Here is an 18,481-nt window from a genome sequence, read left to right on the forward strand (position 1 = left end):
ATAGCAGGAGTCTTCTGAGTGCAGGGATTTACAGGCAGTTGATTAAGTTTGTGATGGCAGGAAAAACAACAAGTAAATTAACAAGCAATTTCATTTGATTATTATTATAATAAGATTTTTTTTGGGGGGGGGGGTAACAACAATAACAATAATAATATTTATATTTATAATAATTAATGTAAAATAATAACAGTGTAACTTAACATCAATGGTACTAAGAGTAGCTGTAGATAATATTACATCTGTGGGATCATTATTGGTAATTCTTTCTCTAATGATTAAAATTTTATTTGTGAAGTTCATGAAGTCATTACTAGCTAACGTTAAAGGGATGGTTGGCTCAACAGAGCTCTGACTTTTTTCAGCCTGGCTACAGTGCTGAAGAGAAACACTGACAGACTCAAGTACAGTTTCTTTCCTAAAGCAATAACCGCCCTCAACTCACACATGCACTGACAAAACAGTTTCACCCCCCAAGGACTTCCCTCTATACACAGACTATGCAAACTACCATCATTACTGTGCAATATTTAATTCACATGCAATACCCCACACTGTAAATACATAACCCTATTTATTTCTTTAATATTTGTATATAGCGCCACAGAAACGGTTGATGTCTATATAGTGCTGCAGAACTGTGCACCTTCCCCCCTCTTTTTTTTCCCTACATGTCTGTACTGGGTAGGAGTTGCTCTGAATCTCATTGCACATGTGTATGTATAGTGACAATAAAAGGCATTCTATTCTATTCTTTTCTGTTGCATAGAAAGAGTCCTTGATAAATTCATAAATGCTCTCACAAATGCCGATCCAGTTAAAGTTCTTGTGGATAATGTCAAATGTTAACTACTTTTAATGGAATATTTCAATAATCATCACTTGCATCTGTATGTAAACTTTCAAAACAAATCTTTTTTTGTTTGTTTGTTTTTTTGCAAGATTTTTGTAAGATTTGATCAAATATAAAAATATAATAAAAATATATTTAAAAAAAAAACCCACACAAACATTGACCATATTTAGTGCCATATTTAGTGCCATATTTAGTGCCATACCATATTTAAAGCAGCTTCAGCTTGCTTTTGTTAGCAAACTGAATCTGAATCTACATGGAACAGAATAGAGCACAGACTTCTTGGATGAGCTGTTCCTTGCAGAAGGCCTTATTACTTGCCCTAATAGACACTAAAAGGCACCAAGACCACAGTCGATAGGTCCAGTTCAATATTCGCAGGGTCGAGCTTAGCAGGTGGCAATCAACCATGAGGGTCTGTGATGACCCAGCTGTCAGTCAAAGCACTCAGAGGCCAGCCGTGTTGCTTCAGTTCAGTTTGCAGGGATTCATTTACGCATAGATCTGTCCTGCCCCCGCAATTCAGTCAAGTTCAGGTCTTAACATCGACCAGGCCATTGCAACACCTTGATTCTTTCCTTTTATAGCCATTCTGTTATAGATTAGTGTCCTGTTGCATGACCCAGTTTCTGCCAAGCTTTATCTGTCAGACAGATAGCCTCACATTTGACTCTAAAATACTTTGGTACACACAGAGGTTAATGGTGAACTCCTCGTCTGGGTTTATGCCGTCTCCCCACTTTCCACTCTCCTCTGCTACACTTCACAAATATCCCAATAAAATCATTAATTTAATTATTTTTTTAGGAGTTTTGATCAGTTAGGAGTATAAAACACATGCTTTCCTTTGTCAAAAGAAGGAGCAGTAATATAGGCAATAGTTTATTTTGAATTTGTCACTTTAGGCATTTTTTATGTTGCTATCATTGTTAATCTAGATATAAAAAAAACATGAGTAGAGCTCAAAACAAAAAAAACTGGCTGGATGTTAGCTATCTGAGTAGTGACCGATCCATGGAGGTGACTGGGTTCGTTTGAATATACGTTCAAGCTGATTAATGTTTTACAGGAATTTCAAACACTGAACTTGTGCTTATTTCATAAAAGGTTGATTATCAGTACTACAGTGATAACATGGCTTACAATAAAACTGCTGCTGTCATGAGATCTACTCTGAGATGACTACAGAAAAACTGTCCCGTTCGAACATCTACGTGCTTGAAATCTTCAAATATTTGTTGATGTGAACTCATTTTTATTCAATCGCTGACATGATTTCACAGACATTATAAACCTTCTTTATGACAGAAGTGTAATTTAATTTCAACACAGAGGCTGATAATCAGGTAAAACTTCTCCCAGAGAAGCTGCAACACCCTCAGCACTTTACATATGATGTTACATCAGTCCGTTTCTATCTTCCTGTGTTGACCAAAAGATTGTCTGGAGGATGACATTTTCTTATGACAAACCACTTTCACTGTATCCAGCGCTGCTTATCTGCTCTTCCCCTGTGGACACTGGATTTTGTAGCCCACCCTGTAGGCCTGCAGGTATACACGTGCCTGGTTTATCCTGAAAACACAACCACAATCACACAACTGTGTGATATTGTATTCTAATCAAACTGGATTAACACAACCTTTAACATATGTTCAATCATTTGCACATGTTAAACTCAGTCAAGCCTCGCTTTTCATTGCGTTAATGGAAACGCTTTAAAAATACTTTCACAGCATATTTAATCCAGTTAAGTGCAAAAGTAATTACATAAAGAATAGCTGACAGTAAAGTCCTTGAAAGTTCATTTCTTTGACAGGAAATTAAACCACGTTGTGATTAGGAAAAACTGCAACTGCTGCCAGATACTTCATGAATTAGTGTTGGAGAATCCAGGAGGAAAAACAGCTTACCTGTATTTAGTACAAAGCTGAACTCCGAAAGGTCCACAGCGGTCAACGTAGCTTTCCCTAAATGCTTTCCTCACCCCTCGAGCCATACTCACTACTGTAGTGACCACTGGGCATGTCCTAGGACACAAATAAGCACAAGACATGTATTGCAGTAAAGTGCTGTACCTGAAAAACTTGAGAACAACAGATGACCTCACATTTGACCCAAGAACACTTTGGTACACAGAGAAGTTTATGGTGAAATCGTCACCTCTCCACCACTGTGCTTGACAGTATCACGTGTTTGTTCTGATACACTGTGATTGTTATGTCAAAAGTGGTGCATTATCACCAAATATTTCCATTTTGAAATCGTCTGTCAAAAGGACACTGTTCCAAAGGTTTTCTGGTTTGTTCAGATGCAACTTTGCAAACCTAAGCCGTGCTGCCATGTACTTTTTGAAGAAACAGACATAAAGAGGGTTACATTTCTCTCCATGTGAGAAATCCTTCTCATAAATTTTAAGGGCTTGAATAATCAGGCCCCATCTTATTTAAAGACCTTATAGTACCGTATCAACCCATTAAAGCTCTGAGAAATGCACAGACTGACCTCAGTATGAATTTCTATAACTCCTGGGAAGATTGTGGCAATGTGTTAACACATGCCTGAATGCTCCAGACAATAATGCTGGTAACGCTGATTAACAGTTAATCAAAAGGCCTTTGATTAACAGGGCCAGGCTACTACTTTTTTTATTTTATTTCTGTGTTCACAGAGTCCTGTGAAAACTTTCTTTTGCATATGATTTTAGTTTTGTCCTGTTGGTTTTTTGTGTTTATTATTGTTTAATTACTTCAAGGCACTGATTGATGTTTTGGGGCTAATTTGCAAGCTAGTAAAACTCAAATTTGGGGATTTCAAATCCTCGATGAGATTTCGATTTTTTTTGTAATGCTGAGTTTTATATGGGGAGGTTTGTTTTTCCAAAAAGAATATTGATAATGTCGAATTATGAAATTTGCACCAGGTTATGTTTGGACAAATTAGGTCCACTGAAAATAATTAATTTTAGGAAAGATTAATATTTTGTTTGTAAAGGAAAATAGGAAAGTTTGACCAACAATGTAAATGATCTTGTACCACTTTGAATGACAGACTTTAACTGAAGCTAAACAGCGCTTACAGTTTGGGGGAAATGTTAATCCGAGACATTTAATATTGCTTGTGTGAAGGTGATTTGGTGGCATCACGTTATAGCACAGACAAGCTGGAAGAGGACCCCATAACACTGGAGGATCTGCGTGACAGCAAACAAACCCAAACACCAGGAAGGACACTAGCCAGCACAACCAGGCCGCCAGGGCGCATGCCCAGCAGCACAGGATGACCCAGCCCCACAGCCCCCCCCCCCGTTTTGTGCTGGGTAGATTAAGTGAGGAATCATGTTTATTGGGGTCAATTAAATAACCAATTGTGAGGTGAATGTTTTCAATATAAATGCTGATGAGTACACATCTTCTTTCTGGGTCTTTCTGTGATTGTAGTTTTGTGAGAGAAATTAATTCTGTTGTTAATCAAAATAGCAGCTTCTCTATCCAGTGTTACAATTAGCTGTGAATATGTGGGGAAACTGCAGTGACTTCAATGCTGTACTTTTGTGTCTGTGTTTCTTGCAGTAGACTTGCATCTGACCATGGATTTATTAACTCTCTGAAAAGCCTTCAGTTGATACAATATTCTGTAGCAAGAGTACTGACAGGGACTAGGAAGAGGAACCAAATTTCTCTCATATGGTTTCTCTTTGTTGGCTCCCTGTTAAATCCAGAATTCAATTTAAAATCCTTCTCATAAAATACAAGGTCTTGAATAATCAGACCTTATCTTACCTAAAGACCTAATAGTACCATATCACCCCATTAAAGGCAAGGCAAGTTTATTTGTACAGCACAACTCAACAACAAGGTGATTCAAAGTGCTTTACAGAGACATTAGAAACAAAAACAAATAAAAGCATGATTTAAAATTGATTAAAACAAACAAGCAAACTGATTAACAAACAAACAAACAAACAAAACAGGATATAAAATCAAAACAGATAAAATCAGAACAGTAGATAAAATCAGTAGTTAAATGTAAGTTTTGAAATTTAAGCTTAAAAGTGTGGATTTGGTGCTTTATTCAAATGCAGCTGAGAACAGGTGAGTCTTCAACCTGGATTTAAATAAACTGAGTGTTTCAGCTGATCTGAGGCTTTCTGGGAGTTTGTTCCAGATATAAGGAGCATAAAAGCTGAATGCAGCTTCTCCGTGTCTGGTTCTGACTCTGGGAACTGATAAAAGACCGGATCCAGATGACCTGAGGGATCTGGAAGGTTCATACTGGGTCAGGAGGTCACTGATGTATTTTGGTCCTAAACCATTCAGAGCTTTATAGGCCAGCATCAGAACTTTAAAGTCTATCCTCTGACGGACAGGCAGCCAGTGTAAAGACCTCAGAGCTGGACTGATGTGGTCCACTTTTTTGGTCTTAGTGAGGACTCGAGCAGCAGAGTTCTGAATGAGCTGTAGTTGTCTGACTGATTTTTTAGGTAGACCTGTAAAGATGCTGTTACAGTAATCAAGCCTACTAAAGATGAATGCATGGACTAGTTTTTCCAGGTCCTGTTGAGACATCAGATCTTTTATCCTTGATATATTCTTGAGGTGATAGTAAGCTGACTTTGTTATTGTCTTAATGTGTTTTTCTAAGTTTAGGTCTGCATCCATCACTACACCCAAATTTCTCACCTGGTTTGTGGTTTTTAGATGTATAGATTGAAGTTCTCTGGTGACCTGTAATCGTTTTTCTTTGCCGCCAAAGACTATTACCTCAGTTTTGTTTAGCTGGAGAAAATTTTGGCACAACCAGTCATTAATTTTCTCAATGCATTTACCAAGAGCCTGTACAGGGCCTCGGTCTCCTGGTGACATTGTGATATATATTTGTGTGTCATCTGCATAGCTGTGGTAGTTTATTTTGTTGTTCTTTATAATCTGTGCCAGTGGGAGCATGTAAATTAAAGCACTTCACTCTGTGAGATATGTTATGTATGGATGCTGTAGAAGTTACTGATACTCACAGTCTCTCACAGCGCAGGCCTGCAGTGCCCTCGGGACAGGTACAAGTGTTGTGAGGGCTGCATGTGCCTCCATGTTGACAGGGTGGCACACAGGGTGTAGTCACCGCTGCAGACACAGCACACAGCATGATCCTTTGTACACATACTGTATATGTACACATTCTTCCACACTCATGGACTAACCTTGTTCACAGAGCTCTCCAGTGAAAGCTTTGGTACAGCGGCACCGGTTGAGGCCCACACACACGCCACCATTTATGCAAGGTTTCTGGCACACAATAGGCTCTGATCAAGACAGAAAAAAGAATGCATAAATCCAAACACATTGAGTCTTCTTATTAAACATGGAGCATAGATTATTTAGAGGATTTGGGCAGTTATAAATTACACAATGAGCAGAACATACATTTATCAACAACAGTGTAAGAACAAAAGGCTGGACGGTGTTTCCACAGAAGTGGTCTGCGCTTTTTGTTTACGTCCTTTTTGTGCTGATTCTGAAGCTGCAGGTTTTTATTTCTCTTGAAACAATATTGACTGAACCAGCAGCAAAAGAAGATCCAAACTACGCTTCACATAAACATCGTCATGAATTCACTCTGACTTTTGCTGTTTTGCTTCCACCACGATAAAAATCACACTTCATGCAAATCTTTTTCCTGCATTATTCGCACAAGTCTACCGTTGTTTACAGGCTGTCGGCCGCTGTTTTTTTCCTTTTACCAACTTCCGAAAACAAAGCCTCATTTCTGCTGTTCAATACTGAACAAATTTAAACTTATGCAAAATTGCGAAACGCTCAGCTGTGTCTCTAAAACCTCTGTAACTTTGCTCTGCTTCACTTCAGCAGCATCAGGTAATGTTCATATGTTGATTAATGGTTTTCTTTCGTTTTTGATCTACTGCAGAATATTTTTATATTTATTTTTATGTGTTTTATCCTCAGCTACTTTGACACAAAGGCATCTGCTGTGATGCTCACACCTTTGATAAAGTCTCACAAATGTCAGCTTTCTTTTTATAGATATAAAAATCTGGAAATGTACTGATGCATGATCTGAATTATTATATTTCTGACTGTCTGAGGCAAAATTTCCCCGAATCAAATCAAATTGAATCGAATTGTGGATCGAATCGATTCGAGACCTTGTGAATCGGAATCGAATCAATTCTAGAAATCAGTGACGATACCCAGCCCTAATGGTGAATCACCGGTGCATGATTAGAAGCAGGTGCGCGGGCCAAAAGCAGAAGCTCTCAGTGAGCTCCGCCCAGGCAGAGCGATGAGAGAGAGCAAAACCAAAACACATGTAGCCTTGCAGGGCTGGCCGGGTAGACACAGAGACCATGACAGTAATGACATTTTCCCACTTAAAAACACTGTTACTGATTGGAGAAATAAAAGCTCCAGATGAAAGTCTGGACATTAGAAACGTGTTGATTATGAAGCTATGCACTGGCAGACACCACCGCATGTTATGATTGAAGGGCTTAGCTCTACACCACTGACACAGAAGAAAAATGTGAAGATTTTCAATAATTACTGAATATGCTCTGAAATGCCAGGTGACAAAACAGGATGGAACAATAAACGCTGCATATTTGTCGGTGTCTGGTTTCAAATATAAGAGAAAGAGTCCAGAAATACGTCACATGATTGCTTCTCTCCACCCATAAGCACATCGAATGAAAAACATCTCATCTTATTTGGTCAACGACAACAACAACAGCAGAGTAGTGCAACAATGGAAACAAACAGCAAGCAACAGGGAGAAGAAGAAACCACGGGAAACCATGCTGCATCCACTGGTGTCAACATCTAATTTCACATCCAATATCACACTAAAGCCTCCAGCTGCACAGAAGCAAATCCCACTCACTGCATAGAGGAAAGTAATCCGAAGACATGAGAAGCTTTATATTACTGTTTTTTTTTTAAATAAACACAAGTGGTTGTTAAAATTACATCCATGATCATTTGTAACTTACTGTGTAAACATGGTTTGATCATATTTTAGTCTGAATATATTTTAATTATGCAGGAAAAGCTACACAGAGATACAGTAACAGAGAATGACTGATCTCACCTATCTGGCATCGAGCTCCTTGCCATCCACCAACACATGTGCATTTGTTGACGTCCACACATCTTCCCCCATTTTGACAGGCAGGAGTGCAAAGGGCTACAAAATGCAAAATAATATAGTAACACGCAGTCTGTGCAGAAAAATGTCTTCATGCTTTTTTTGTTTTTCTGCCATCCTATAGCCCATATTTTACCAGAAACTGTTTGGAGGCAGGTGGATGGGTAGATCTCGGTGGTGCCTACACACCTGGGATAATTTATTGTATTACATTACTCACGCAAGAGGCACTGGGGGCCAGTGTAGTCGGAGGGACACTGGCAGGTGTCAGGTCCCACACAGCGACCACCGTTGGCACAAGGAAACTCACACACAGCTGAGAAGAGACACGAAGAAAAGTCAAAGCTAACAATCAGATGTCGAATCCAGAAGAAAATGGCATTGTGACACACACGTCACCTGTGCACATGCATTTATACATGCATGGATATATGTACCAGTGCCTCTTTGTCTTAGGTGAGTGCAGAACATCTTATAAAAGCATTTTCTGGGCAACACATTGATGTAAACAGTGCTTCTAAACACTGTCCACTCTATTTATTTGATGTAACACCTGTCCCTCTGATCCCCAAAGGCAGTGTACCTGTGTGGCAGCCTGCTCCTGTCCAGCCGCGAAGACACAAACACTCGTTCCAGCGCATACAGGTACCTCCATGAGCGCAGGGAGGGGAGCACATGGCTGAAACATGCAACGAAAAGGGCTATAATACTCCTCTTTGCATTAAAACCTTATACTAACCTCAAAGGACACCGAAAAGTGCACAAAAAAAGAGACACAAATTAACTTTAATATTCCTGTGAAAAAACATTTTAATTATATATATTTATATTATGTGCAACGTTTATTGTACCTGAGCAGCCCACTCCAGGATAGCCTGGAGGACAGTCGCAAATGTTCGGGGCAACACACACTCCATAGTTCTGACAAGGGGGGTCGCACACAGCTGGAAAGGCAGAGATGCTAATAAAGATAAGTGAAGGAATTGAAATAAATCTATTTTTAGATTTTTAAAAAGTCCTTAACACTACATAAGATTATGTTTGACTCACGCTGGCACTTGGTGGGGTCATCTTTTCTAACTATATAGCCCTCCTTGCAGGTGCAGTTAAACCCACCAGGATGATTCACACACAGCTGCTCGCAGCCTCCATTAGTGAAGTCCTCACACTCGTTCACATCTCATGACAGAAGACAGAAGGAGGGCAATTAAACATTAAACCTACGTGACAGTTGCTTAATTTATGGTTGGCTAAGTGACAAGGCATGCCCGCCTCTGTATTCATTCAAGGGAGTCGTTAGTCCATAACAGACTATCAAACTATCAAATTTCCTTTTTTATGAATAGCTTCATGAAAAGAAATCACATGGCGAATGCAACGCAAATGAGAAGCCGATCTAATCTCTGAAAGCCTCTCTGGCTCTTTAGCCTTTACAAAATTGCTGTGTGGATAATCTACAGTCATCAGCCACTTTTGCTAGTACTGGGTTTTGCCTTAATTCTTCAAAGCACAGATTCAACAAGGTGCTGAAAACGTTCCTCAGAGATTTTGGGTCTCAACTGGCATGACTGCATTGCACAGTTGCTGAAGAATTGTCCGCTGCACATCCTTGATGTGAAGGGCCTATTCCACGACATCCCAAAGGTGCTCTATTCATTATGATTATGTATCATGACATAATCTGAGCTTTCTCACATAGCCCATCATCCTATGAGAAGCAGCCATCGGAACATGGTAAGCCTGTAGTCAGAACGGGATGGACATGAAAAAATACTCAGGTATACAAAACAATGCTCAGCTAATACTAAGGGGTTCAAAATGTGCCAAGGAAACATCTTCTACACCACTGCACCGTCACCAGCCTCAATTACTGATACAAGGATGGATCCATGCTTTCCTCTTGTTTATGCTAAATTACTCACAGCAGAAATCAAGATTTATCAGACGGGTGGTCTGTGGGAATTCTAGCTTCAGTTTCCTGTTGTCAGCTGACAGGAGTGGCAGAGTGATGCCCTGCTGTCGTAGCCCATCTGCTTCAAGGTTACACGTTGTTTGTTCAAAGATGCTCGTCTGCATACTTTGTTTGTAACAAGTGGTTATTTCAGTTACTGGTGTCTTTCAATTAGTTTAAAGCCGTCTGGCCATTCTCCTCTGACCTTTGTTATCAACGTGGCATTTTTACTGCCAAGAGAACTGTCACCCTCTTTCTCTTTTTCAGACCTTTCTCTGCAAACCCCAGCGATGGATGTGCTTAAGAAACCCTCAGACAAGTCTGTCTGGCACCAACAACCATGCCATGTTCAAAGTAATTTAAATCACCTTTCATCCTCATTCTGATGCTCAGTTTGAACTTTAGCAGGTTGTCTTGACCACATCTGCATCCGTGAATGTAAAAAATGTCTTATACAGTCTTTGGTCTACATGCCTAGAAGCACTTAGATATTTGCATTAATGGGCAGTTAAAGAGGTGTACCCAATAAAGTGGCTGGTGAGTGTATTTCTGCTGGATTCAAGAGATGGTAAAGTCATTTTAATTATTATTTTGATATTAGGCGTTATATGAAAAAGGATATCAGGGCTTGTTGCACTGATACGATCTCATAACTATGGAAGCCTGTTTCCATAACTCAAAATCTTTCTCAAAATTTTGACTTATAAACTCGAGATTTTGAGAAAAGTAACTTGAAATTGTAATCTATGTGAATGACATCATTTTCTTATTACCCAGAAGGATATGGCGCAGAGGAATGTACACATAAACCAGATCGCAACAAATTGGTGCTTTCGAGAGTGCGTTTGCTGATAGTAACGCCATGTGATTCAGCTAATAATAAAGTGCTGGCAGTGAACATGAACTCTCACCCACACAGCTCCTCGCGTCTTCGTCCAATTGCCAGCCAGCTTGACAGCTGCACTGAACGTGGCCCTCAGCCCTTACAGTGCACATATGGTCACAACCACCATTTCTCAGCTTACAGGATGTAGCATCTTTTTGGGTAAAAAAAATAAAATAATAATAATTTTTAGCTTGGTACACAGAAATACTGAACAATAAAGAAGACTGCGTGAACTTGCTATTTCAGCTTTTAAAATGGGAAATTTGGTGCTATGCTTCTTCTTTTTGATAGAAGAAGCAATGTTTTGACTGCTGATCAGAAGGAAAAAACATATTTAGCTGTGTCATGTCACATTAAAAGATTTGATCTTGATGAAAAATCTGTGTTAAAACACCAGGACAAGAGTTCTTAATAATATTTTTTTATTCAGATTTGAAAGAAGTGCCTACCTTCTGTTTTGTTTTTTTTAAATAATTATATATTTTTGTACACAAAAGACTGTAATGTCAACTCTGTAATCAAACTTACTCCTGCAGTTTAGGTTGTCTATGTCTAACAGCAGAGGAGGGGGGCAATGGCAAGTATGTCCCCCTGGAGAATTAGTGCAGGTGTGGGAACAGCAGCCATTCTGGAGTTTACATTCATCGATGTCTATGTACACAAACCCACACACAGAAACACACAGATCATAAACATCATGTTTGGACAGCTCTCTCTTATGCATGCAACAGATTCCTCACAGTCTGGCTTTCTCATCTCACTAATTTTCCAAAATGTGCCCTCAGGACAACTACTTCCAGAGTGTCTGCACAGAAAATATGCACAAGAAAAACCAGAATCACATGCACCAAAATAATTAGCAAGAGATAAGACATATTCATGGCAGATTACTACTGATGCTTGGCATGTTTAAATGACCGAAAATGATTGGGTAAACAGCAGTGAGTGTTTAAGAGGGACTGACCCACGCAGGTGTGGCCATCAATATGCAGCTGGTAGCCGGGTCTGCAGGAGCAGTGGAAAGAGCCCTGAGTATTGATGCAAATGTGCTCGCAAGTCCCATTTAGTCCCACACACTCATCCACATCTGGAGAGATCAGCAACATTTAGATTACTCTTGCGCCATGGCAAAACATGAAATAGATTCAGCACAAGGACTCATTTAGACTTGAAATAAACATCTGAAATTCTATTAGCACAAAATTGCACAAACCTGGAATACCAGCTAAGTGCAGAGTGACTGAATGGAGAGAGCAACAATGGCTATGTCTTTTGAGAATGATGCAGAAGCCCACAGAGATGATCTCTGCTGCCCTCTGTTGACTAGCCGCACTATGACTTGACCTTAGAACCTCGTCTCTAGGAAATACAGCAACTGTGTTTAGGTTTCAATTTAATGGTTACTGTGTGTAACTAATTAAAATGAAGAGGACGGTTACATTTTAACTACTGTACTGCCCATCTGATTGGCTGTTATGGTGGGTGGTGCAGCACATTTTAGACTGCAGTTTGTTTTACGTCACTCATCAATAATAAAGGCAGTTTAAAGGTCTCACAGCCATGCACTGTGACACTTTAGCAATTTCATACATTTACTGCAAGCAAAAATATGATGCAAGGATCTAATAAAAATGTGTATGACATCAGATTTGACATATACAGACTGTACAATAATAACAATAATAGTAATAACAGAGGTCTTGATCCATAGCTGTAGTTCCCGATCTATTTTTTTGCATGCTTCTGCTGCCATTCCCGTTTGTTCACTTAATCTGTTTGGTTTGGACGGTGTTATATCATCATCATCATCATCAGAGGTCATCCTAAATTTCTGAATTTTGTCCTGGACTACATTTGGTCACAATAACAAATAAACTCCTCTGACAGTAGCAAAGCCCACATTTTAGAGTTAATGCAAACAATATACCCAATACTTGGATTATATGGAGCTTTAGAGAATAAGCAGAGGGGAACAGGTAGACACAATCATGTGACAAATAAAATTTTCACAAGACTATGCAGTCAAATGAAAAAGTAAGCAAACCCCATTATTCAGCAGCTTGTAGAACCGCTGTTAGCAGCAATAACTTCATTTCAGCACCTCGATTCTCTCCTTTTCTCTCCATTGTTGTAGGTTTGCTGTTCTGCTTGGAATCATTGCCCTGTTTCATGACCTAATTTGAGCCAAGCTTTAGCTGTGAGGTCGACTCAGGTCCTGCGGCTGCAAAACAAGCCTAAATCATCAACTCACGTATACCAACTGTCAAGCACCATCCACCATGGTGCTTGACAGTTTGTATTAGCCATTTGCACACATGGTGTGTTTGATCTTTACCAAATGTGGCACTGTGCATTACGGAGTAACATCTCAGGAATTGGCCAGTATTTACATTAAGGGTGTGCTTACTTTTTCAGTAGATCCACAAACGAGTTGATTCTGATTATTTATAGAACACATTTCACAATAATAAAAGTTGTACAACTGTTAACCCACAGCAAGAATTAAGAAGCCTATTTTCTAAAAAGTCAAACTTTTTTTTTTTAAAGTAACATAAGAAAAAGTCATGCTTACTCATGCCTACTTTAATAACATCCTACTACAGCCTGCCTTTTACCTGTGCAGCTGTGTCTGTCCGGGTCCAGCTGGTAACCCGAGGCACACTGGCAGCTGTAGCTTCCTGGCTCATTGGTGCAGTTGTGTTCACAGCGACCATTGTTCACAACACACTCATCAATGTCTGTAAACAAGCACATGTAATGCTCATACAGAGAAAGTAATGCTTACATGATACAAGTGGGTAACAACAAACACACACACCCACCCCTTACCCACCAAAACAAGAGTGTCCATCGCCGTTGAAGCCCTGGTAACACTGACAGAAATACGACCCGATGATGTTACCGCACCGAGCGTTGGCGTCACACGTGTGACCACCAGATACACACTCATTCTCATCTGAAGACAGACAGAGAGCCGGTTCATTTCTATTCAGTGAAGCTTGTACTACCACTTGGGATAATTTTAATGGAAGGGATAACAGCAAGCATTAAAACACGCGCACACAAGGAAGCTGACCCCGTCCACAGGAAACAGAGTTTTCCACGGAGGGACGTCAGCACTAATTGCTTACCTTCACAGTGTGTGCCGTTTCCCCGGTAACCCGGTCGACAAACACACTCGTAGCTCCCAAGCGTGTTCTCACATACGCTCCGTCCATCACACGCCACGGGACTCTCTATACATTCATCCACATCTGGGACAGAGACAAAAGGACAGAATAGTTTAGTGACATGGATACAACATATGACTTCTTCTTCTATGCATTGTTGACGCAATTTGCAATTAAAAATTATTTCATCTAGAGAAAAGGAAATTTAATTCCTGCAAAGCACTCCCTTAATTTACTGGCAAGCAATAAAGGTACGAAGTCATTTTCATGTCAACAACCTTGTTTTAAATAACTGTCACTGAACCACTTTGGGAAGCTGTGGTAATAGATTTTTTTTCTTTTTCTTCTTTTAATTCCCCTTTAGTCCATTTAACATTGCTACTTTCTGACAGTAGTGGTAAAATCATAGTACATAATCAAGCACAGCGCAGATGTTACTATGAAAATTTAAGCCATGAAAAGCAGGCACAGAAAGCACATCATGCCTTGGCACACAGAGTAACCTGGGTACACAGGATGTGCTGGAGGACCAGGGGCGCAAAGAAGTCGAAAAGAAAGTGAACAGACTTCTTTTTTTTTCTTTACAGAACAAAAGAGGAAATCAGCCTTTAACGTGAGGGTGAAAGAGGGACAGGAGCATATATAAGCAGGCAAAGCAGCAGATTGAAGCTGTATCTTGCTGCAAAGCATTTCTCTCTGTCAGACAAAGTTCTTACTTTGCAGAAACTCAAATGAAGTATGTTAAAAATTCAAAACACCAGATCAAATCTGGACATCGGCCTTTTTCAGTCGTGGTGATGTTTAATGATTTACCGACACAGGCAGCAGTCTCTGCTCTGAAGCCCAGCTGGCACTGGCATGAAAAGCTGCCAGGAGTGTTAACGCACACATTTCCCAGCTCGCGGCGACACAGCTCCTCAAAGCTGCACTCATCCACATCTACAGAAGAGTAACACCAATAAATTATAAGATAAATGGCCAAGTTTAACAGATGCAAACATTTAAGTCATCCCGGGTTATGATGTAGCGTGTCAGCCTGTATTTTATGCTGATATACATTTGGATGTACATGCATATTTTATCAAAACGCACACCAGACTTCAACATTAACCTCACCTACACAGCCTCGCCCATTTGTAGCCATTACATATCCCTCATGGCACGAACAGGTGAAGGAGCCAGGTGTGTTTTTGCACTCAGCCTCGCCTTGACAGGCCTGCAGGCCTGTCACAGCGGCCAAAGCACACTCATCAACATCTGCAAGACCCATAAGAAACACGTAAATTATGATCATACTAAAGAGGCGCTGTGAAAAATTTCTGAAAACCTGCATCGGACATTTCTTTTCCCCCACAAACACACACACAAATAGAAAAACACACACAGAGGTTGACGAACCCTGGCACCCGTCAGAACCCATCAGGTAACCACGGAGACAGCTACACGAGTAAGAGCCGGGGTTATTAATGCAGCTGGCATGGAGGTCACATGGTCCTGGTCTCTCTCCTTCGCACTCATCAACATCTGTCCAACAGAGATAATACGCTTAATCTAACTCAGACACCTGCAGTTTTACATGGTGATGTCAAGCTGACAAAAATATATGAATAATATATAACACAGCTCTGAAATATTAAATGCTAAAGTTTTGTAAATAAATTATAATGCAGTTAGATCAGCTGGTAGCTTGTTTCTCATCACTCATGCTTGCTTCTGAAAATTTGCGCAGTACAGTTAAAAGTTTAAACACAACCGTGATACTAATACACATTAATATTTTCCAAGAGAGGTTTAATGAGCCTGCGTGCAATTTTGTTCACTGGGCTCATGTAACGTAGCGTACCTTTATGTTGTGTTGCATTGCTGTAAATGTTAAAAACTCAAAGATGTCAAAAGCATTTTTATTTTTTTTGTGATTTTACAATTCTACAAAAAGCACTTTCCCAGTTTTGATCACTTCTTACCTTTACACTCAGCTGCTCCTTCCAAGGTGAAGCCCTTGGGGCAAGTACAGTTGTCACCATCCTTTACCATGATGGATGGACAGATGCAGACATTGCTGCTCTCATGCATCAGCTGGTTTCCTGGACACTGTGGAGCAAGGCTAGAGTTTGGGGAAGTTGTGGTGGTCAAAGGAGCTGCTAATGCAAAGAAAAAGAGGGAGCTGCTGAAAGGAAATGCTGAAATGTAAGACACAGCACAACAAAAGAGAGAAAAAATAAACACAACAAAAGACAAAATGACCAAAAAAAACCCAAAAAACTCACAGGTTGTAGGTGTGTGGCTTGGTGTTGGTTCACTGACATTTCTGAGTGCACTCTCGTTCACCTGGGTCTGCAGCAGGAAAAGGCAACAAACTGAGATTTATTTATAGTCTGATGCTGTCAGACTAACATACATGTAAGAAGCCTTCCTAAACCACTTGCCTGGCTCTTAGTGAACACTGTGTGTTTCACTAACTTGTTGTCATTTTCCTGAGGGCTGCTCAGAGGTTCAGCCACGGACATCAGCAGCAGGCCTGCTGACAGGAGAGTCCAGAGGTGAGCCATCACCTGAATGTGTGTGGAGAGGAAGAGGAGAAGATGAGGTTACTCAGCCATCAATAAACCAGAGTTTAAAAATAGATAAAATGACACAGAGCATTTCATAGTTACTGTAAAGGTGCTCACCTATTGAAAACACAGAGGCACACAGACACACAGTGCATGTCCGGGCAGGCAAAACAACAGCACGAGGGGGGGAAAGAGCACTCTGTTATTAAGTTAACCCCCGAGGCTGTCTGCACCGAACAAAAGAGACTTACATCACAGATCACACTGAAATGTGTCTAATTTAACTGAGAAGATCAGTTTTGGCAGCATCTGTATTATCCCGAAACTCTTTGCGAGAACAGCTAAAAGAAGGCGATAAAAACAAATGCGGGACTAACTGTTTCTGTGAGTTGGTGCGAAGCAAAAGATGCGTAGAAGTCGCGTAAATCGACGTACCTGGGTTTAGATTTACTCTTAAGTAGAGGGCTCGGGAACACAGGTTTCCAGAGGCCACAAAGCGATCCGGTTCTACAGTGTATCTTCTGCAGAGACGAGGTGCTCATGCAGACGCACGCCAGCTCTGTCAAGAATAGGGGGGCTGTACGATCCTGCAGTGACTCCACATCCTGTCCCGGAGCTCTGCACTTCCCATTCCACAAATCCCAAATCACCGCAAACAGGCAGCAAAAGGCTGGCCTGGAGGCTGCTTTAAACCCTGGCGTGGATGTCATAAACGAGCCCCGGAACAAGGGAGGCCAAATCCTTGCAGCTCAGCTTCCCTGGGCGGTTCATACAAACACGCCAAAGTAGAATCAGACTGATCAGAGCGAAAGATGAAAGCTCAACCGCTTCAGCTCACCTTATGCAAATATCAGAAGGTTTAGAAATAGTTCTGTCATAACTTGGGACTGTGATAAGTGGGGTTCTCAAGGGGTCTAATCATTTGGCTTAACTGTAAAAAAAAAAAAAACCCCTACAGGGCATTCCACATAGGCCACTGCACCCTGCACCTCACAGGAGAGTGAAGCACAGACCCCCCCTTATTAAAAAAGCCTTTTCCTTCAGGATATTGAGTGGAAAAAAACCCTCACAAATCACAGTTCTCTGAATTTCACTGACTCATTGTTATTTTTCCCATAAAGCTTTTTTCTTATTTTTCTGTGCACATTTCAGTCACAGCTTTAAAAAAAACGTATTTTTACAGAGCTCATCTTGTAGCTCACATCAGACCTACTACTTTAATGTCTCTCCTGTGAGTGACAGACAGACATGATAAAGAAAACCTTTATGTTCCTGCTTCAGTAGTCACTTTAATAAAGGGTGAATCTAACGAATCACAGAAACTGTCTCCTAGTTTCTTACTTTGTTCACGCTTGGTGTTACTTTAAAATAATATTTTAACTTAAAAAAAATAGAAAACTGTTGTGTTTTCTATTAAAAGAAATCTCTATATATCGATAATTGGAGACAACTTATCTGGACCACCCCTCATACACCCCCCTTCTGGTTCTCTGTCTACGACCCTCCTGCTCTACAATGTTTGTTCTCTTTTTTTGTGTCCCTCCCCTTTTCCGTTCATTCACCTTTCATTAGCCCACAGGCTTCTGCCCCGTCAAGTCTTCTCTGAAGCCATTACTACACTGCAGCCTTAATTCACAATATATTATCTACAGGAAATGCTGCCAAGTGAGGATGTAGTCCCAGCTAGTGAAATTAAATTAATTAAATTGCTCAAGGATGCCGTAACTGTGTTTGGATCAAAGTCCATTATTTGGGATCCTCCTCACCCATTCCCACTGCGTAGAAAGGACTGCATCTTTTGTATGTAGTTGAAATAATGGAAACCATCAAAGCAAACACAATACAGCCTGTGATAATGTGAAACCTCTAATGGGTCATGATTATTTGAATTGTTTCTCCCAACTGGAA

The 18,481-nt window shown here is 40.4% G+C and overlaps 1 protein-coding gene across 3 annotated transcripts; it reads right to left on the reverse strand.

The window, feature by feature from the left end:
- Window positions 1-1,104: 1,104 nt before the first annotated feature.
- LOC113016801 (latent-transforming growth factor beta-binding protein 4) lies at window positions 1,105-17,426 on the reverse strand. 3 transcript variants are annotated; one of them, XM_026159939.1, is made up of 23 exons: window positions 17,009-17,426; window positions 16,691-16,800; window positions 16,448-16,573; window positions 16,289-16,355; window positions 15,986-16,162; window positions 15,420-15,545; window positions 15,138-15,278; window positions 14,835-14,960; window positions 13,983-14,105; window positions 13,685-13,807; window positions 13,467-13,589; window positions 11,816-11,938; window positions 11,380-11,502; window positions 10,877-11,002; window positions 9,065-9,193; window positions 8,866-8,958; window positions 8,598-8,693; window positions 8,235-8,330; window positions 7,958-8,053; window positions 6,054-6,155; window positions 5,871-5,976; window positions 2,770-2,886; window positions 1,105-2,431 (listed from the first exon to the last, which is right to left on the reverse strand). In XM_026159939.1, the coding sequence occupies exons 3-23, from the start codon at window positions 16,568-16,570 to the stop codon at window positions 2,353-2,355; spliced, it is 2,415 nt and encodes an 804-aa protein (XP_026015724.1). In that variant the 5' UTR covers window positions 16,571-16,573; window positions 16,691-16,800; window positions 17,009-17,426; the 3' UTR covers window positions 1,105-2,352. The 3 variants fall into 3 exon arrangements, with proteins under 3 accessions (XP_026015724.1, XP_026015725.1, XP_026015723.1); XM_026159940.1 differs by lacking the exon at window positions 16,691-16,800 and having other exon boundaries at window positions 15,986-16,159; XM_026159938.1 differs by lacking the exon at window positions 16,691-16,800.
- Window positions 17,427-18,481: the final 1,055 nt, after the last annotated feature.

This window comes from Astatotilapia calliptera, chromosome 23 (assembly GCF_900246225.1).
Source record: "Astatotilapia calliptera chromosome 23, fAstCal1.2, whole genome shotgun sequence".
Lineage (NCBI taxonomy): Eukaryota > Metazoa > Chordata > Actinopteri > Cichliformes > Cichlidae > Astatotilapia > Astatotilapia calliptera.